This window comes from Hydra vulgaris, chromosome 09 (genome assembly GCF_038396675.1).
Source record: "Hydra vulgaris chromosome 09, alternate assembly HydraT2T_AEP".
Lineage (NCBI taxonomy): Eukaryota > Metazoa > Cnidaria > Hydrozoa > Anthoathecata > Hydridae > Hydra > Hydra vulgaris.
Genome location: NC_088928.1, coordinates 58,135,910 through 58,158,157, shown reverse-complemented (window position 1 = coordinate 58,158,157; position 22,248 = coordinate 58,135,910). Strand labels below are relative to the sequence as shown.

Here is a 22,248-nt window from a genome sequence, read left to right as displayed (position 1 = left end):
ACAACTGCAAGCAATACCGGAATCAAAAATGGTCCAATCATAAAGATATCCAACAATTTGAATACATATTTTTAAAAACTAGCATGCAGGCATCACATAACAGAATTAAGAATGGTGCATTTTTGGAAACATACAACATATGAGTTGATTACAGGACCAGAAAACTTATTATTTCAAAAATTTAAGAGCCTATTTGAGCATCCTAATTTTAGTTATGCTCCAAGTGATCTGTACAAGTTTTACTGAAAGGAGATGAGTGATAGTATAAGTGAAAAGGCTGCTGAAGATTACTTTGAACTTTTGCAAAGCATATATAGAAAGAAAGGGGATAGCAGGAGAAGATAAACGTGAAGACAGAAGAGAGCTGGCTGAATTAGTTATGGCTTATCTATCACCTTCTGTTTATAAAATCAGGAAAACTGGAGCTACCCATCATGCCCGTTTTCTTGCTAAAGTAATATACTATCTGAAAATGCAACTTAAATTAAAGCAATTCTCAACTTAACTTTGTTCAAAAAAACAAATCTCGTAAAAGAAATCAAACTTATCGCGGAGTTTGTGGTCCGTTTTTATGCCAAGTGGTATTTAGAATTGAGTAATATGTCAAAGGCCCCTAACTTAGATATTATAGCTTTCCGTCAGATGCATCAATTTCGAAATATTTGGTGGAATCCAAAAGCAGTTGATGTTGTGCTTGGTTCGCTTTACAAGCACACTTGGCACTTGGACTCAACTATGATTCCACTAGCTCTATTGGATGAGGATTTGCCTTCGCATAAAAAACAAAAAATTGCAGCAGCAACTCTTTCATTTAAAATACCTTAGACTGAACACTTTAAAAAAAAACAAAAAAAAAAAGAAAGACATCAGAAAGAAGATAGAAAAAATGCTAGTACTGAGAAAGATCCACCAAGCTTAGTCCCTTTTGGTAGATGAGTTTTTTTACCTTATGTTTAGTTTTAATGGTTTAAGTGAAGAAAGAATAAAAGACTGGCTTTTACTTCCACCGCATTACTGGCATACACAGTCTTCGTTTAAAATTTTTAAAAATTACGCCAATAGTCTTTTGTTGTAAATGACTATTTGGAAAGTGCCGTCGGCATGATGTAGCAATATGTCCATCGTTACAACAACGACGAGGAAAAACAGAACAGATTGATATCAGTTGACAGAATTCACTCTGCTTTCAGGATTTTTAGGAAAAGCTCCACCATTCTTACCAAAAAAAGATAATCTGATAGTCTTTCCTCCTTAACAAAGAAAAAAAAAAAAACAAACAAAAAAGATTAATTAGATAAACTATAAGAAACTTCTACGAAATCTTTTTAAATATTAAAAAAAATTTTTTTTTAATTTAATAAATAATGTTGAATTGTGATAAGCATAAACCAGATATGTTACAAAATCAATATTTTCGGTAAATTTGAAAAAACCTTTTTTTCTTAATTGTTAATGATTTGTTTTTTAAGACCACTTGATAACCGCGTATTTACTGATGATGTAAGGTATTTTGGCATATGTTTGATTTTTTCAGAATATCATTGATACTGCACATAAAGAACATTTTTCGCAATAAAATCTCCAAATTTTGCAAAAAAGTAAAAAAATGCAAACTGTAGTTTTTGAAGACAAGTTAATAAATTGTAATCATAACTTAAGGAGCATTTTATTTTATTCTGATTAAAATATTACAAATAATAAACGTACATAAAATGAGTAATTCTATTCTTATTTTGAATATATACATTTGCAAACTGTATTATAAATCTAAATAACAAAGTTTGAATTTAATTGTTGAAAAGGTTATAAAAACAACGCCGCACCACGTAATAAACGTAATTTAGCCAATTTAAAATGTAAATTATACTGTTTTTTGAAAAGAAAGAAAAAAACCATATTTTTTTAATCAAAAATACAGATATTTATATAAACCCTGAAAAAAAAAATTTATTATAAATATTTATGCTAGCCTTGCCCTCAAGACACTTAAAGTAATCCGTTTTTGGTCCTTTTTTTCCAAACATGTGCTTTGAGGGGAAGGAAAGAGTGGTTTAATGGCGCTGAAATTTTTTGTGAGTAAGTTCAAACATATTTGCTTCAAATCTAGACGATTTGGTTTTTCAAATTCTAAAATTTTTTTTTCTGAACACCCCTAATATATATATATATATATATATATATATATATATATATATATTTGACAATGCTTTGGTTTTTTTTTAAAGACAACGATTTTACCCCAAATGCTAATGATTTGATTCCAAATATCTTTCAAACTTTATATGATGGTTAAATATGGGTTGCATTTTTGAAATATAAACGTGAAATGCTACACGATATACTGTTTGCTCGATAATACAAAGAAAAAAAAGTTATTGGTCTGTGTTATTAATGTTTATTTTCATATTAAATTTACTTTTGTTTTATTATTTTGTTTACTTTACTAGCTTACAATGCGAAAATTAATTTTTTTGTATCATCATTGAAGGTTTAATATTTATTGACAGAATACAGTGAGGCTACCTCGGATGTGCCTACACTGACTAAGATCTACTGCTTTTCATTATCCCCGTAAAAATAAGAACCCTGGTAAGAAAAATGCATAAACAATGTACGTTAATTACTTCCAAGGATACGAAATAAATGAACATATAATTTTTTTTACCATCAATTTCAAACACTTTTCATAGAAAACTTCATTTTTGCACCCACAGTGCGCAATTGCAGACATTGTATGTATTATTCTCAAGAATGGTGCAAACCAATCAGCAACTTATGTTGCACATTGAAATTATTGTTTGTTGTTGAAAATTGAGTTAAGTTATTAGCTGTCTTATATGTATCTTATTGCACAAAAGTTACGCATTGTTTTGCGCATAAGTTACACATTGTTTTGCACGTTTCACTTGTTTCGCACATGTTACACATTGTTTTGCACATAAGTTACATATTGTTTAGCACATACGTTACACATTGTTTTGCACATAAGCTTCACATTCTTGAGTCACTGAAGTTATTGCTGTATTATATTAAAGTCATAAAAACTAATAAACTTTTTACAACTTACAAAAACGATAGGTTTATTGTTTGTACTAAAAGTTTTTTTCTAGTTTCTTTAATTTTCTGTTTTTGTTATAAATTTAGGCTGTTTATCTTTTTTTATAGCTTTTTACCTTGACAATTTACCTTTTTTTTATAATTAATGCAACCTGGGCTAATATGGCATGTATGGAAACTAACTCCCTTTGATTGGTGGTGTTAAAAATACAACAGTTTTTGCCATGGAGTTTTTTTATAAATAATTTTCCAAAAATTTGTTTAATTATTGCAAAAAACTTGCTACATACATTCAAGCATACAAAACATAACGAATTGATATTTAATTATTGCAAAGAACTTGCTACATACATTCAAGCATACAAAACATAACGAATTGATATTTAATTATTGCAAAGAACTTGCTACATACATTCAAGCAAACAAACATAAACGAATTGATATAACATTAAAGTACAAAAAAAACATCAATGAATAAACATTAAAGTACAAAAAATGATATAAAGCATTAATAATGACAATATTAAATTTAAAATAAGAAATATAATATTATTGAATAAATATAGAGATGTGTAAAAAGTAAATATAATATGTAAATATAAATTAAAAGTTACAAATTTTTTCTTCAATTTACTATTCGAACCAATGAGTCTGGAGTAGCTCGAACTTTCCATTCAGACCACGAACCATCATAAACTGGAACTTTTCTATCACATGAATGGTGCAGCGCAAAAGATAAAATACAAGCTGAAACTGCCGAACCGCAAGAAGCAACAATATCTTTACTTGTATCAACATAGTTATCTGCAAAATATTTATTTATTAAGTCCTTTCCCAGTAAACTATTATTGACTTTATCAAATAGTCCTTCAAAAGGAATAGATAGAGAAGAAGGAATGTGGCCACCTTCTTTGTCAATACTACCATCATTTTTAATACCTAAAAACCTATTGCGATTTCGTGCATCTACTACCTGCACAGGTAATGTTGAATTTGAATTTTTCTGAATCCATTCAAAATCTTTTACCCACGAGTAATTTAACGATGCTTTATAATGTTTCTTTGAAGCTGTAAGTCATTAAAAAGAATTTAATTAAACCAAATTTAAAAATAGAAAAATTTACTTTTTAATCAATTTTAGGGGTCTTCCACAAAGGTAAGTACGCAGGTATTTGGGAGGGGGAGTTATCCAAATACGTACGAATGCGTACATAAGGGAGGGGTGTTAAAGACAACGAGTACGCGTGCGGTTTGACTATCTATCATGAAACTTGATTTCTTTTTTTAAACAAAAGCATTGAAATTTAAAATCAATATTACGTTAGGTAGCATAGAAATGTCAAATTAACTAAAATCCTTTTTGTTTTCAATGTTTTGAGAAACGAATGGGTTCAAGAAGGGTGATGATTTTGTAATAAATAGTGAGAGCCTACGCAGAGGGTAACAATATTTGGGTAACCTTGACTTTTATTGATTCTCAATGTATATGCCAATCGAACAGGAAACTGAGGACTTTTTAGAACAAACAAAAATTGGGGAAGGATGGGGGAAGGGAAGGGGAGGGGTAAATAATTAAAAGACAATAATAATTAAAATATATAAAAACAGCTTTCAAATACATTGAAACACAAATACAAAAACATGTTCTCTTAAAATACAAAAAACATCAAATCCAAATATAGGGGAGGGGTCGTTGAAAGCATCACGGTGCATTCAAGGGGGAGAGTAAATCTGTAGCTTTATTGCGTATGTACTTTATGGATACCCCTTAAATAATAAATTATATAATTACAGTAGAATTCCGTTAAATCGGAACCTCAAGGAGAGCAGGTATAGTCCGACAGGCGTATGTTTGAAAAAGTCCGATCTTACGAGATTTTGAGAAAATTAAAAGTTCTTTAATATATAAAAATTATTTCATATAATATAGAATTATCTCATTTTAGGTTAAATAAAATATATTATAGTATGTAGTATATACAGTAATATGTAATATATAATAATACTATATAAAGAAAAAAATCCGAAATTGATGTTTGAAAAAATTTGACCACCCAGAATTTTGTTTAGGGCATCAATTGCCTTACGAATTTCTTATATAAAATATAAGAAATTCGTAATATATATATATATATATATATATATATATATATATATATATATATATATATATATATATATATATATATATTAAAATCAAAAGCAACTTCAGAAAATTTGCTCTTGTGTTAGAGTTTTATATTTAAGAGTTTTATTTGCACTTATGCAGTGTGAGATAATGACATTGCATGAAGAATCTTTTATTGCAGCTTTTTTTAACTTTTTTAAAAATTGAATTTTTAAACAAATTAAAATAAAATGAATTGATTGATGAATGATTGAACTTGGGCAATGGAATAAGAATGAAATGAATAAAAACTCTATATTATTTTTAATAATATGTAAATATCAATTTTCGATGAAACACATGAGTTTGTTTTAAACAAAACATTGTTTCTTTAAATGTCACACCCAAGTTCTTTAGCAAAATACAAATTTTGACTTTGAAAATAGTTCCAGACAGAAATGTTTTAGTGTTAGGTATTTAAAGTCACTTTAACATGCTTAATCAAGCAGACTCGCCCCCTGATTCTTTTTGCAAGTCTTATTTTTTTGACTTTTGAATATATTGTTGTTTTTTCTTTTAACAAACCAATCTTTGCTTTTGAACGCCGTATTTTATTGATATGGATGCAAATGATTCTCTTTTGTCAACTTGCATTTTTCAGTTACAGTTCTTGTTTTGAGCTTTCTTTAAGTTTCAACATTTTATTTTAATAAGTAGTATCTAATCGAAGCTTAATCAAAATATTTGAATTATATTTGACATGAAGGTTACCCAATTAACTTTTGAAGTTCTAAATTTTACCCAATTTGAACGTTTGAAGTTCTAAATTCTTATTATAGTTTTTGAATTTTTTTAAGTTTTATTATAGTATATATATACACTAATAAGCAGTTCGAAATAAAAGTTTGACGTAATCAAAGTTTTTTACCTAAGGGACTCAAAATAAACAGAATTCTAATAGCTTGATTTAACTAGCATACAGTTTTACACCATGTTGATTAAGAAAACTCATAGGAAATTAAAAATCTGTCCAACTTAGTAAAATTCAGTATAATTCTGGTTCCGAGTTAGTGAGATTCTACAGTATATTAAATATAAAATATAATTGTTATAATATAACTGGTTATTTGTATTGCTTGGTGTTTAAAGACTTATTTAGGAAACAATAATAATAGAATATTTATCTAACTTAGAAATGAACAAAAATGCGATTTTAACATGGCGGGTCAAAGATGACCAATTTATATATAGTCTATGTTTTTTCTCAAGACCCAGCAAAATAAAACCAAAAATATAGCCTATGAATAATTTCATGCTAAAGCAAAAAAAAAAAATTAATTAAATGCAACCTTTTGAATTTGGATTTTTTTATATTTTAACATTTAATATTGTTAAATGTTAAAACTAAATTATAAAAGTTGAAATTATGTAAAAACTAAATAAAACATAAATTTAACATATATTTTAACATAATTGTAAAATAGTAGAAACTTTTAAACATTGGTTAAATCACAAAATTGCATGATCTAATTCCTTGTGAGTACCTAAGATTATTTCAACTTTAGATGTTTTAGTCAATTTTTAGATTAGAATATTTGTTTATATGTAAATGATAAAATACCTAAAAATCAATTTCAAATAATGGCAATTAACTCAAGCAGGTTGGGATGTGTGTTAAATTATCTCAATTGATAATTTTAAAATAAATTATCATGTGTTTGAAGTGCAGAATAATGAATAAAGAAAAATGTTGAACATTTTTATTTAAATTTATATACTTTTTTTATATTTATAATAAACTAAATAAATTAATGTTATTGATTTAGCAAATTACATTTTATTAAAATTTCTTGAAAGATTTTGTTAAATTCTTTTTTCAAAATTTCTCTGATATTTTTTTTGGCACACTAATTGCAATTAAGATATTTTATACTGTTTTACTTTATATAAATTTATGTATGTATGTATGTATGTATGTATGTATGTATGTATGTATGTATGTATGTATGTATATATATATATATATATATATACACATACATATATATATATATATGTGTGTATATATACATATATATATATGTGTATATGTACATATATATATATATATATATATATATATATATATATATAAATATATATATATATATATATATATATATATATATACATAAATGTTCAAACTAAAATGAGTAAAATATATTTATTAGTAAATTTTAACAAATATTATATATTTTTCTCTAACCTTTTTTTTTTTACCTGGAACTTTTACTCATATATATATATATATATATATATATATATATATATATATATATATATATATATATATATATATATATATATATATATATATATATATATATTATCTTGTTTCTCCGCGCAGCGGCCTTGTTCGTCGAGGTTCGTGTTTCGGAGTTATAGAGTTGAGAGAGGGTTATAACCACTATTAAGTAGCCTCCTCATCTGTAGTGGCCTTCATGGCCTTGAGGAGGTGAATAACAAAAAAACAAAAAAAATTAGATATGTATTTTTACTAATTTACATATATATATATATATATATATATATATATATATATATATATATATATATATATATATATATATATATGTATATATATATATATATATATATATAGAGATCTATAGTTTGTTGGCTTTGGGAAGAGCGGAAGGAAAAAAGTGATTCTTACGCCAACACATACGTCACTTTTAATTACTTTTGACTTTCGTCCAACATTTGCGTGTTGGACGAAAGTAAAAGCCATTAATTTAATTACAAATAAATCGTTTTTTAAAAAAACCACAAAAACGCAAACTTAATTGACCAGAATGTTTTTAACAATATAAACAATGTTTTTTTTTTAATAAAATGTTTTTATTTTTAATTTTTTTAATAAAATGTTTTTATTTTTATTTTTTTTTACTGTAAATCATGCGCGGAGTGTTGCTACATTGACTATCTTATAGCCTGACTCGCAAGGGAGTGCTGCTACATCGACTGACAAATAGCCTGACTCGCAAGGGAGTGCTGCTACATCGACTGACAAATAGCCTGACCCGCAAGGGAGTGCTGCTACATCTACTATCTTTTAGCCTGACCCGCAAGGGAGTGTTGCTACATCGACTGAGGGTTTGGTTGGGGCAGGCAGTCTATCAATTAATAAAAAAAAAAAGTTCCGGTCTTGCATTTTATTTTTTACTTTTTGTCAACAAAATATGGAAAAAACTTTCGGACAACATCTACGGTTGTATATATATATATATATATATATATATATATATATATATATATATATATATATATATATATATATATATAATTATATATATATATTCATACTTTTTTGGCCAATAAAACTGTTCAGATAGCAAACTTCATCTTGATATCACTTTAACTTTTATCCTTTTGGGTGTACTCTTAGGTGCTTAATATACAGTAGGGTTTTTTAAAATAATTTTTGGAAAGTTTCCTCACCCACCCCAAGCTTATTAAGATCCCCCTGCTTAATAATTTTTACTTGTTATCAACAAAAAAAAACAAAAAAACCATCTTAAAGCTAAAAGAAATTAGTAAAAATATATATCAGTCACCAATAAAAATGATAACTTTCAGTGTAATCAGGCTTTAAAAATTGTTGGCACTTAAAAAATCTTGTACCTTGTTTATATCTTCATTTGTCAAAAATTAAGTTTTAAGCAGAACCTTTATATTAATATCTTACAACTTCTCCTTTAAATAATATAACTTTTCCCTTAAATACTATTCTCTTTTATATGCGCTACACCTAACACAGAATAGAAATTTTTATGTTTAAAATAATTCAAAATAGGATAAAAATATACTAACATAATTTATAGATAACAAATAACTAACATAACTTATTCAAAATGAGAAAAATAAAACCTAAGATTTACTAGTAAGCCACAAAACTTTTTTGAAAAAAAAAACACTTTTATACTTCAACAAACTATTAATAATCTGAAACTCTGAGAATTCCCTTAAGAATCAAATTATATCTTAGAGTATACATTTAACATTAAACATACCTTCCAACTCTTCATTTGCATAAGGTCCAGTAACTGTGGGAAATCCAGCCTCAACCCATTTTCTTAAACCACCATTCAAAACAGAAACCTTTTCATGGCCAAAAGCTTGAAACATCCACCATACACGAGGTGCAGAATAAAGTGCAAAAACTTCATGATTATCATAAATAATAACATGGTGATTATTTGTTATACCCAAGTTGCTGACATATTCTTCAAAATAATTTTCAGAAGGAAGCATTCGAGGATAAGCAGATTTTTTATCACAACACTCATCAAATGAAAAGTACTTTGATCCAAATATTCTTTTTGATAAATGCTTTGCTCGGTAATCCTCATTCTTCAAATCCCATTGCGCATCAAGAATTCGATAACTTTCATACCACAAAGGCTTTTTCATGAAGTCAAATAGTTGTGAGCAAGATATCAAACTCTCTGTCGATGCAAAAAGTTTGCAAGATTTTAAAGTGAATTTAATATTTAAAAGTAAATTTTTTTTCAAAAACATTTTAGATATTTATTTTTCTAAAAAAAATTAAAATATAATATAGTTATAAACACCAGATTTTATAAATATTGCTCTTTATAAATTCAAATATGTATAAACTGTTTTATTATAAAATGTGGGTACAAATTGAACAAAACAAAGCAAGACTAGAATAAAATAAAAGAATTTTCTTTTAATTAGAAAGCACACCCTTTTAAAACCCCTGAGTTGATGTACACACCACAGCGTTTATGGCTAAATCATTTTATGCATGTTCGCCACAAGTAAAAATAAAAATTTAGAAAATAAAAAACAAAAGTTCAGTAATCAAAACTTCTTTTTTTGGTTTTGTAAAAAAATAAAAAAAATAATTTACTTCTGCAACTAATGCACTGGTTTTCACAAAAAGATGACAATTAAAAGTTGCTTTATTTATTGCTTTTTTATTGTTTAAGTAACAAAAACGTCATCAAAAGATTTTTTTACCATAAAAGATTCTATAGCGTGTGTGTGTGTGTGTTTGTGTGTGTGTGTGTAGATGTAGAATTATAGAAAAAGAAAAGGTGATGAAAAATGAAAGAAAATGTGATGAAAATGTAATGAAAATGTAAAGAAAATGAGAAATAGAAAAAGAACATAAACATATTGCTTAAATAAAAAATAATGAAAAATAACAGTACAATACATTAAAGAGATGCATAAACATAAATATCAGAGCATCATAATATGTAATTTAGTATGAGCTTTATAAAGTTATTAGTAAAAAATTAACTAAGTATTATAATTAACAAAATGTTTATCATAATAAACAATTAAAAGGCATAAATGATGCTAAATACTAAAAATACTAAACTACATATGATGATATAAATGCATACATACATACATACATATATGTATATATATATATATATATATATATATATATATATATATATATATATATATATATATATATATATATATATATATATATATAGTAATTTTCAAAAATTTAGACGCACTCACTTTTTTTTTACATATATGCAAGAAAATACTTAAAATAAAAATAAAATAAAAGTGCTACAGCTTGTTTGATTATATATAATTTAATATATATAATTTAATAGAGGAAGTGAAACTATTATAGAGTACCTTAATTTTTTTTACAGGATGTTTATTACTCATTCTATACCAATTAACACAAAAAAGTTAATTGATAAGCTTGATTTTATTTTATTCATATATTTAGACACACAATCAAAAAAGTCTTATATCTTGTTAATTGATAGTTAATTAGTAGTTTTTTTTTCCATATTTCTCATTAATAGGCCTAAATTAATTGATTTTGTCAAAAAACCTTATATAAATATGACTTACCTGGAATTAGTTAATCATTATTTAATAAATAAACTAAAGTTGTTAGTTTTGCACTAAAAAGACGCGAAAAATAGGCAAAAGACGTATCACTTAAGGTGGAAGGTGGCAAATTATTGCTCACATCAAAGAAGGAACCAAAAGTATTAGAGAAATCGCCAGGTTAATTGGAGTTTCTGAGAAATGCGTGCGGACAATGAAGCAAAACTTTCTTCACACTGGTGGTGCCAGCGAGAACACGAGGCCAGGTAGACCCTTATCAACCACCAGGAAGGACAATAGTACCCTTTTTAGAGCTGTCAGAGCTAATCCAAGAATTAGTTACAAAGAATTGACCACAGAATTCAATACAACGTGAAATACATCTATTTCTTAAAGCACAGTCCGCCAAATACTTATCAAATACAAGATTGGAGTCTACTCTGCTTTGAAGAAACCGCTCCTGCATCCATATGATAAACAAAGGGGACTAAAATGGTGTTGTGAAAGAAGGTATTAGACAATAGAACAATGGAAAAACATTATGTGGAGTGATGAGAGTAACTTTGAGCTTATCAATCGCAAATCTAACATAACAGTCAAAAGAATGGCTCACGAAAAGTATTACACCAGATACATTAGACCGACTGTACAAAGTGGAGGAGGCTCGATAGGAATCTGGTCATGCTTCAATTACAAAGGTGTTGGTATGTGCCAAACATACATACATACATATATATACATACATACATATATATATATATATATATATTTATATGTATATTATATATATATATATATATATATATATATATATATATATATATATATATATATATATATATATATATAACATTCCATATAAAACACAAATAACAGGAGTTTTTTCTTTTTGTTGTTGTTGTATTTAGATCTGAATAGAATAGATCATTATTAGGCATAAAATAATGCTATAATAAAACTTTTTTTTAAACATCTTCACTTCCAAAGAGGCTGAAGTTACTGGAGGAGAAAAGATGAAGTCTATAGAGCAAGATAACGATTAACAGACAACATAAAAGATTGCAAATTATATGAATCAGAAAAACAAGATGAAAGGAGCGTTACAAAATAAATCATGATAAAATATCATTAAAAAAAGCAATTATTTTATAATTTTTAAATGAATTTCTTATTGAAAGACCATTAGCTTATATACGCAATTTTATTATCCAATCATGAGGAAGTCATATTTTTTTACCTTTATAAACTTTTTTGTATGTTATCTTTTGAGTGTACAGTGTGAATACGAGAAGCAACTTCTTTCATTGAAACATTTTTCATGTTTTTATTAGTATAATGGTGTATACTCAATGTTTATAAAAATCGCTTTAATTCAAACTAATTTCTCCTTTCAACCAAAGTTCAACTTAACAGGAATTTGCTTTAGTGAGATTTGTTAATTTGAACCTTTTTCTTTGGAGGTTCAAGCTAACAGGAATTAACTGTATATTAAAATTATTAATATGTATTTAAATTTTTAGACTGCATTGCAAAAACCTATTAAAAAACTAATTTTAACTATTAGATGTAAACTAAAGTATGTCTACACACATAAAACTAATTATGTATCATTAAAAAAAAACTTAATACCACCCAGATTTCAAGCAATCATGTTTATATTTACCAACTACTTTATTGTTCTACAGACTAATTTATTGTTCTACAGACTGCTTTGTTGTTCTATAAAAAAGATATTTTAACTTTGAAAAAAAAAAGAGATCATGTATTTACAACAGCTCATAGCTGCTCATGTTTTTTAATACTAAAAAAAATGTAAAATATATGTTTTATAGTAACATAGTTTATTGTTTATAATGATATTGACATAGTAACATTGTTTTATAAGCTATATTATGTCAATAAATACAAATACTAACAAAAACTAGAAAAACTTCCCTTATTTAATTAACAGAAAAAACTACATTTATATATTTTAATAGAATAATGAATAGATAAAACAACTTTTAAACTCAATTCTCACATATTTATATTTATACATTTTCAATTTCTTTACTATTAACATGAGTATAATTATTTAAAATATTTTTTCTAAAGAGAGAAATCTCTTATTTCAGTTCTTTCTGAAATTATTTTTCAAAAGTTTTGAATTCCAGAAAAAAATATTTTTAAATTTTACTAAATAAAAAAAACTTTAAATATATTTTTTACAAAATATTTATATTAAGGTTTTAAATAATAATCAAAATTTACAAAAAAACAAACAAACAAATCCAAAATTGTGAAATTATATACTTATAAATATTTTTCATGTTCAAAAAAACTTGTTTGCAACATTTGCAAGTAAAAATTTTAAGCAGTAAATGATTGATAACATTAAAAAAACATATAGAATTTAAATACCAATAGAATATACCTTTTTTTTATGGTACTAAAACATTAAAAGACAGTTTTGACAAAAAAGAACAATAAATACAATTATTTACAAAAAAAACATATAGTGTATTTATACTAAGTAAATTGAAAGTTTTTACAATACTTTTCAAGATTCTATTTCAAAGTATTAGAACTAATATTTCAAAATTATGCTTATGTAATCAACAAATAGCAGAAGGTCCATCAACAGGAGTCTCTATTGCTGGCATGGAGAGAGCAGGAGCACGTAGTTTAAGAACTAAAAAAAAAATAATCAAATGGTGATGAATTTTAAAACTTTAAGTACATTGACTATAAAAAAAAAACAGTAAAAAATGTTTGGAGGAAACAAACTAAAATTAGAAAATAAAACATACAAACATAAAACAAATATTACCGTATCCATAACCTTGCAAAAAATAAATAAGGGCATTAACTACTGTATTGGGCTGTTCCTCTAAAACCAAGGTAGAAGCACTTGAAATTTTCATCCAAGTTGAATTTGTGGGATCTAGTTTAGAGTTCATATCTACAGTGTCATCAACAGCTGGTGAATTATCACCTGTTATTAATAAAACACCACATTTTAAAGTGGTCATGGGCGACTGATTACTGGCTGGGCGGCTTATATTTATTGGTGTACGTCTGGCATGAGATTCGATAAATAAACCAAGATTACGAGGATATTTAATTCGATTCAATTGATCCACCATCATACTGACAAGATCGTTATTGTAATTTTCCTCATTTCTTCCAAAAAAATGATATCGCAGATAATCAACAGAAAATTGAGTCATTCCTTTTGTTTTCAAATAGTAACTCATAAGCTTGTAAAAACAATAGGATTTTATAACAAAGTTATATTTGATATAAAACAAGTCCCAGAAAAATTTTGTGCACGCTCACTTATTGACTAAAGAATACAACAGATATTTTTATTCTTACATTTAAAAAAAGCATAATATGCATCAAAATTAGATTTTGCACTTGATTGAAAAAACTAAATTTGTAATTACTCAAGATGTGCGTAACATGAAAAAAATGCAGAAAAATATTAACATAACAAGAAATGTAGAAAACACCTTGCATTTTTTAATGCAAAATCAAGTGTTGTCAAAGTAAGAAATGTCTGTTCATCTGGGAATTCCACTAAGAACTGTTCAACATGGTTAAAAAATTTACAATGATAATGAAACTATTAAAAGTTTAAAAAAGATTTAACTAAAAAAAAGTGTGGAAATGGTCGAAAAAAAGAGTTAGTATTAAAAAAAAAAAAGGATTGAAAGTAGGTGAAAAACTCAAGTGATCCATAACTACCGCTACAAAATTTAGCTAAAAAAATTCAACAAGTAAAACTACAGTTAAAAGAATTAAAAAATCACAAGGTTATAGGTCCTATAAAAGAAAAAAATCCCTAGGTGTAAAGATAATCAAAAAATAAAAGCAATTCATTGTTCAAAGCTACTTTGTTAATTTTTGAGGAAAAAAAAGGTAGGCATTGAAAAAAAAGGTAAGCATTGAAAAAAAAGGTAAGCATTGAAAAAAAAGGTAGGCATTGAAAAAAAAGGTAGGCATTGAAAAAAAAGGTAAGCATTGAAAAAAAAAGTAGGCATTGAAAAAAAGGTAGGCATTGAAAAAAAAGGTAAGCATTGAAAAAGTAGGCATTGTAATGGACAATGAAACTTACTGTACTGGTTTTTTTAAATCATTACTTAGACATCATTTTTACTCTTAAAATAATTAAATCAACATTTATTAAAAATTTAAGACATTAAATTCTGAAAATTTTGGGGATAAATATCTTGTTTGACAAGCTATTTGTGGCTGTAAATGATAAAGTAAACTTTTTTCCACTGCAAGCACTATAAATACTAAAATTTAAATAGAAGAAAGTACTAATAAAAGAATAAAAGTCTTCAAAAAAGACTTTTCTAAGATCTCAAAAAAGAAGACAAAAAACTTTACTTTGGCCTGATCTAGGAACATGCTGTTATTTAAAAGATATAATTTTACGGTAACAACCAAAGCCAAGGACATAAATCCACCAAATTAAAAAATAGGATATTGCAAAAAACATCGCAAGAAGTCACAAAAGCATTGATGATTTCAAAGAAAAAAAAAATTTTGATGTCAAAGGTTAAACACGAAATTCCCCAGTTTCAGCTCAACCAATAAAAAGAATTCTTTTTTTTTTTCAAAGTCATTGTATAATATTTAAAAAAAATAAAAAAAATAAAAAATTTTTTAAATACATTTTTCTATGCGCAAACTTTTTCTAGGACATGTTTTATTACTAAATAACATAAAACTATAAAAAAATGTATAAACATTACTTTAGAATGTTTAGAAGCAGTGAAAGAAAAATATAAAAAACTGAACAAGATAGATTTATTGCATAAAATTAAGAAATATAGTAAATTTACCATAAATTTATATTTAGTGTAAAGAATTCAGGAGGATTAAAGAAATATAAATAAAAGAAAATAAGTTATTTAATTCCGCTGAAATTATTTTGTGACACAAATATATTAGCAATAAAAAAAATCCAATTTAGAATGTAGCAAAATCAATTTAAGCCAAACAGTTGTTATTTTTAAAATCTTAATCTAAGTGCAATTATTTTAAAACACATATATAATGAACATATAATGTGAATTAGAGGATGTTAGATATAAGAAAATAACAATACTAAGAATAAATCTATTAAACATTCATAAACTAAAGACGTTAATATCTAAAAAATAGAGAGAACTTACTTTTTCGTATGACCAGTCCACCCAAGAGCATGCATTTACAACTCCATTAATGGCTATTAGGCAATCTACATTGAAGGTATTTTTTAAAGCAAGACGAGTAAAAACATTAGCTCCAGCACCTATTCCAAAACATACACTCTTTTTAATATTGTAATATTGTAGCACCTCCTCCACCATATCAGCCATCTCATCCATAGTTGGGTAAACATAATTCTATTGGTATAAAAAAATTGACTCTCTTTAATACCTCAATAATAACTGAATAATGCATCTCAAATATGTCATTTGGGAGTTCCCACAAACAACATAAGTTTTATTGTTTGATGAACAATTTGCTTTTTGTTGAAAGTTGTTAAACTTTGTAATTGATTAATCCAAATTATGTGTATAGTTTGGACTAACTTAATATATACAGGTTTCAACAGGAGTAAATGAGTGCACAAGCTGCAAAATGTCAGTTTAAAACAGTCTAGGGGGCAACACCAGCCACTTGCTTTTATAGTACTTGTGCAGGCAGTCAGCATTTTGCAGGTTTTTTAATATTTAAATAATAAAGCTCATGAAGAAAATAAAACGATTATGATTATGAAATGATTATAAATTGATTAAACTTTAGTAACAGCAATGTATCATATCATAAATACATCATAAATACATCGGAGAAACAAATTTCTGATATTTATTCAAACATCATAACATTTTCTAGAAAAATTGTTAAAAAGAAGGTTGCATTTGATCAAAATTATTTTTACTATACTTTAATATATATTTAGATTGCTTTTTTATTAAAACTTTTATAAATAATAAAAATAAAAGTTAATTTAATACTCTTCTTCTTTATGAAAATTTTTTACTAATTTGAAAACTTTAAAAATCGCACTGAAATAGCTCCAAGTGAGAGAGAGTAGTTATGAGAAAAGACTTTTGTAATTAAAACTTGAATGAATAAGCTCTTTTAAAATCGGTTTGTGTTCACATAATTCAAATTAAAACAAACAAATTTTTATAACTGTTTATAAAAGAGGATTTTATTCAAGTTATTAAATAAAATCTTTACTATGTGTGTCTATTGCTTTTGCTTTGATTAAGTCGTATTTTAGATACAAAGTTAAAAATGCAAATATAAAAATATAGGGCATTAAAAAGTTTTGTGTTTAAAATAGTTTTAAATAAATAGTAGAATAAATGAAATAAAAAAAATAAATTTTTTTATTAAATTTAGTTATTATTTTATTCTTTCTTTAAAAAAGTTTTAAATTGAAAATATTTAAAATTTAAATAGCATTTTAAAAACTATTAAAGCTTTATAGACATAATAATAATATAATAAATAATGTAATAATAAATTTTTTGCTTTTGTTTATTATTGCATAATTACAAGATACTTATTATAGCGATTATTAATAGAATGTAAAATTGCAATATTTTATTTAAAATTTAAATGATGTTTTTTACTATTTTTGTTTATATAAGTAAAATATGATTCAACCTCAAAAAGATAAATTTTGCTGTTTAAAAAAAAAGTTGTGTTTTGCACTGGCTTTAGTTATCCAATTTATATATATATATATATATATATATATATATATATATATATATATATATATATATATATATATATATATATATATATATATATATATATATGCTGTTTGTTATTCACTACCCAGCTGATTAATAGACTCATAAATAGTGCATTGTTCCACTGACTAAATACTTGGAGTTTTAAATTTGTTATTTAAATTTATGTTGTTTAGATTTATATCTTAAGTTTTTATGGAAATAAATTATCATTTTCTTTACATTCATATTCACTATCCAAAATAATAGGATTGTCATTTGGGCTTGCTTGAACTAGGATATGATTTCCTTGAATTGGGAATTGTTCATCAAGATTAACAAGTTCTTTCACTTCTACAACTTTTTTGCAATTTGTCATAAAAATCTATATCATTATTTGTACACAAAAATTTGTTAGTAAGAAAAGTTGATAACCTATCAGCCTTGAAACCTTCATCATGGTTGTAGCACCATCATGAGCACTATGCATACATAACTCCCCATACTGTTTGCTGAACATATCTTTAATAACATACTTCATAAAATCTGCAATTTTTCTGCAGTATGGTTTTCCAGTAGTGCACAAGCTAAAGTGAAAATGTTTCTATCTCATTCACCTGTAATTACTGAACGATTTACACCGATAAGTGATAGTCTTTTGTATTTACTTGTCCAGCCATCAGAGAGTAATGAAGCAGCATTTGAGTATTTCAAAAAATCCTTTACACAGGTCTTGACTCTTTGAACATATCAATTAAAGCTCTCGGTGTCATTATTAAACATGATTTAGTGACTACACCAAAAAAAAATTTACATCTTTTTTTACAAAACCGTTTTTTGTATACAAGGTTCAACGACAACAAATTAGTACAAACCAAAAAGTAATGTCACATTTTTTCTTTTCAAGCAGACTGATTTCTTAATATATTGTTATTTTTTTCTTCAGTAGTGACAATTTTTTTTTATCAGTGACAATTTTGTGTACTAAAAACAAATGTTTTTCATGTTTTCACTAGAAGTTGAACACTTTACTGAATGAATTTTATACAAAAGAGAAAGCTTGTTATTATCTAATTTGGCTTTTTCAATTTCCAAACAAGGTTTGCAATAATAATTAATTTTATATAGATTTTGACCATCTCTCACTATTAATTCTCCATAATAACTCCAAGTTCTCTAAACGGATAATTCACTGATATTCATGGTCTTTGGGGTAACTTTTCTTCTGTTGAGTCTTATCTCTTGCAAAGTTCACCAGATCTACTTGCTCTTTGTGAGACTAATTTGAGTTTGCTGTCTCATCTTGTGATCTTAGTGTTGATGGTTATCTTCCTTTAATTCGTGAAGACTTCAATAGCTACATACTTGGCCTAGGCATTTACATTTGCATGAATTCACCCATTTGTCGGGAAACTAGGTTTGAATCCACCGACTACTCTTTTATGTGTTTTCCTTTCACTATATCGCTTTTCTTTTTGCTCTATATCGCTCTCCTTCATCTCAAGACTGCACTTTTGATGTTATTTCTGATCAAATTGACCAAGGCCTCTCTCATTATCCATCAGCCAATATCCTTGTTGTTGGTGACTTTAATGCTCATTACACTGAATGGCTTGGCTATAGGGTGACTCTGCAGACGTTAAGGCCCACAATTTTTGCCTTTCTCAATCTCAAACTCAAATAGTCAACTTTCCAATTTGCTTTCCAGACAACCCAAATCATTTACCTTTTCTACTCGATTTATGCTTTGTTTCTGATCTGAGTCAGTGTTCAGTTTCTCCACATTCACACTTAGGTCACAGTTTGATCTCTTTAAAACTATTATCTCATTCTACTTCATCATCAGAATCCCCCTATCATCGTACCTCTTAAAACAACCTTACAGCTGACTGGGACTCTTTCTGTGATTTTCTTCGTGATGGCCCTTGGGTAGAAATCTTTTGTCTTCCTGCAAATGTGTCTTCCTTCCAAAAAAATGTGTTTCTTACATAAGTTCTTGGATTCAGGCGGGCTTGGAACCTTTTATTCCCTCTCAACAATTCCAGGTCAAGCCTCACTCTTCTCCATGGTTTTTCTCACATTGCGCTGCTGCAATTTCCAATTGAAACCAATACTTCCATATCTATCAGCAAAACAATTCTCCAGAAAACAGTCTGTTTACTATTGCTAGAAACAATTGTAAAAAGGTTTTGTCTAACGCCAAAGCCTGCTATTCTCAGGTTATGAAATCTTGTATTTCATCTTCTGGAGAATCTTTAACTGTATCAATAATAAGGGCCAACCTCTCTTGTATGGTTCAGATTTTATCACCTCACCTAAAGACAAAGCTTAACTGTTTGCTAAGAACTTTTCATCAATATTATCTCTTGATTCCACTAGTTGCATTCTACCTGATACAGTCAAAAAACAGTTTGATCCATTGTATCACTTCAGGTTGACATTTGTATCACTTCAGCTTCTATATCTAAAGTAATTTCCTGCTTAGACTCTTCTACAGCTTGTGGTTCGGACAACATACCTGTTATAGTCTTGCAGAAGGGTTCTCTGAAGCTGTCGCCAATACTTTCAAAACTATTTAGCAAGTGCTTATCAGTCTTATTTCTAGCCTGCTGGAAAGCAGATCTGTTATCTCTATTTTCAAAAAATCTGAAGAACAATCTGACTTGTCTAACTACCGCCCCATTAGTCTTCTTCCTATCACAAGCAAGGTTTTTGAATCTTTAATTAACAAACACTTAATCTCTCATTTCTAAATTTTTTGATAAAGTTTGACATTTCTAAAGCTTTTGATAAAGTTTGGCATGCTGGTCTTCTCCATAAGCTTTCTTTATATGGTGTATCAGGTAACATTTTTAAGATTATTGAATCCTTCATTTCTAATTGTAGTATAAAAGTTGTCCTTGACGGACAGCACTCTTCTTCATATCCTGTAACTTCAGGGGATCCTCAAGGTTTTATCCTTGGCCCTATACTCTTTTAAATTTACATTAACGATCTTCCAGATATACTCACATCAAAGGTGGCATTGTTCACTGATGATACTGCCATTTATTCTTGTCATGATAAGAAGCCAACACTCTCTGATTGCTTAGAGGGGGCATTTGAGCTTGAAAAGGACCTCACTTCTGCTACAGCATGGGGCTCACAGTGGTTGATGAACTTCAGTTCAGATAAAAACCAATTTTTTTCAGCTAATTTTTATTGCAATAATTTAGATCTTCCTATATTTATGAACGGTAATGTACTTGATGAGTCATCTACTTTTCATCTTCTTGGATTAACTCTTACTTCCAATCTTCCTTGGAATCCATATATCAAATCCATTGCAAAATTAGCATCTGCTAAGGTTGCATCTCTTTATCATGCTCCACACTTACATACTCCGAATTCTATTCTTTATCTCTATAAATCTCAAATATGTCCTTATACAGAATACTGTTGCCCCAGATACTATTGTATCTAGGGCGGATCTTCCAATGATGCTCTTTCTCTTTTAGACAAGGTGCAAAACCCCATTGTAAACATAGCTAGATCTGCTCTTGCAGCCAGTCTTCAACCATTATCACATCATCGTAATGTTGCTTCTCTTTCTCTTTTCCATAAATAGTGTAATGGGCATTGCTCTAGAGAGCTAGCGTCTCTGGAGCAGTGTGCCATCTACTAAAATTCATTCTCGTGTTACTCATCATTCAATTAAATCTCATTCTTTTTCTGTAACTGTTTCTAAGTGGTTCAAAACATCTTATTCATCTAGTTTTTTTGGAATCAGTTCTTTGGAATTCACTTCCTTCATCTTGCTTTCCTGATTTATATAATTTGCAATCTTTTAAGTTGTCTGCCAATCATTATCTTGCTCTATAAACTTCATCTTTTCTCTTCCAGTAACTTTCACCTCTAATAGTGGTTGCTTGCAACCTTGTTGGAAGCGAAAATATTGAAAAAAAATAAATACAAGTGACTAACTTTTTTTTTAAAGTTGCGCAACTTTATCTTTAAACATTTTTAAAATGAATTTACATTTGACAACAATATAAGATTGTATTATCTATTTATCTTATCAAATTAAAACTGTATTTAAATATTAATTATCAATTATATTTCAAAAACTAACTTTGGATTTAACATTATCTGATTATATATAATCAGGCAATTTTAATTTTATTATTATATAGAGCATTAAAATAAAAAAATCTGAAAAGTTTACACAAATCATTCAGGATGTATTTTTAGCAGCTGTCGGATTTCATTTAAAATAGTGGCTATTAATAAAAAATTGGCGATTACTGGCTGTAAATAAAATTGGCGGTGGTGGATAGCAAGTTTAGCTGCGGCCCACTTAAGACATTCAAAACATTGAAAATGTTTATTAAAGCTTGCATTTTTAATAGATACTCTAGTTCAAGTTTTTTTGCACTAATACAACAGTGACAAATGAAAACTTTTAAAAAACATAATTAAAATTATTTTTTTCTATAAAAA

At 27.1% G+C, this 22,248-nt stretch overlaps 2 protein-coding genes across 2 annotated transcripts in view; both read right to left on the bottom strand.

The window, feature by feature from the left end:
* Positions 1–3,427: 3,427 nt before the first annotated feature.
* Positions 3,428–9,769, bottom strand: LOC100198464 (thiosulfate sulfurtransferase). Its single transcript, XM_065806161.1, has 2 exons — positions 9,217–9,769; positions 3,428–4,125 (listed from the first exon to the last, which is right to left on the bottom strand). The coding sequence occupies exons 1-2, from the start codon at positions 9,722–9,724 to the stop codon at positions 3,683–3,685; spliced, it is 951 nt and encodes a 316-aa protein (XP_065662233.1). The 5' UTR covers positions 9,725–9,769; the 3' UTR covers positions 3,428–3,682.
* Positions 9,770–13,237: 3,468 nt separating this feature from the next.
* LOC100211576 (USP6 N-terminal-like protein) overlaps positions 13,238–22,248 on the bottom strand; it is a 36,239-nt gene continuing 27,228 nt past the window's right edge. The window contains exons 4-6 of the mRNA XM_065806160.1: positions 16,210–16,422; positions 13,851–14,280; positions 13,238–13,712 (exon numbers count right to left, since the gene is read on the bottom strand). Coding sequence (XP_065662232.1) covers positions 13,636–13,712; positions 13,851–14,280; positions 16,210–16,422 — 720 coding nt within the window. The 3' untranslated portion in view covers positions 13,238–13,635. The remainder of the gene's footprint in view (positions 13,713–13,850; positions 14,281–16,209; positions 16,423–22,248) is intronic.

Coding starts and splice junctions, on each gene's coding strand:
- LOC100198464 (XM_065806161.1), bottom strand. CDS start 9,724: ATGTTTTTGAAAAAAAATTTACTTTTAAATATTAAATTCACTTTAAAA. Junction 4,126..9,216: donor TGCAAATGAAGAGTTGGAAG/GTATGTTTAATG, acceptor AATGACTTACAG/CTTCAAAGAAACATTATAAA.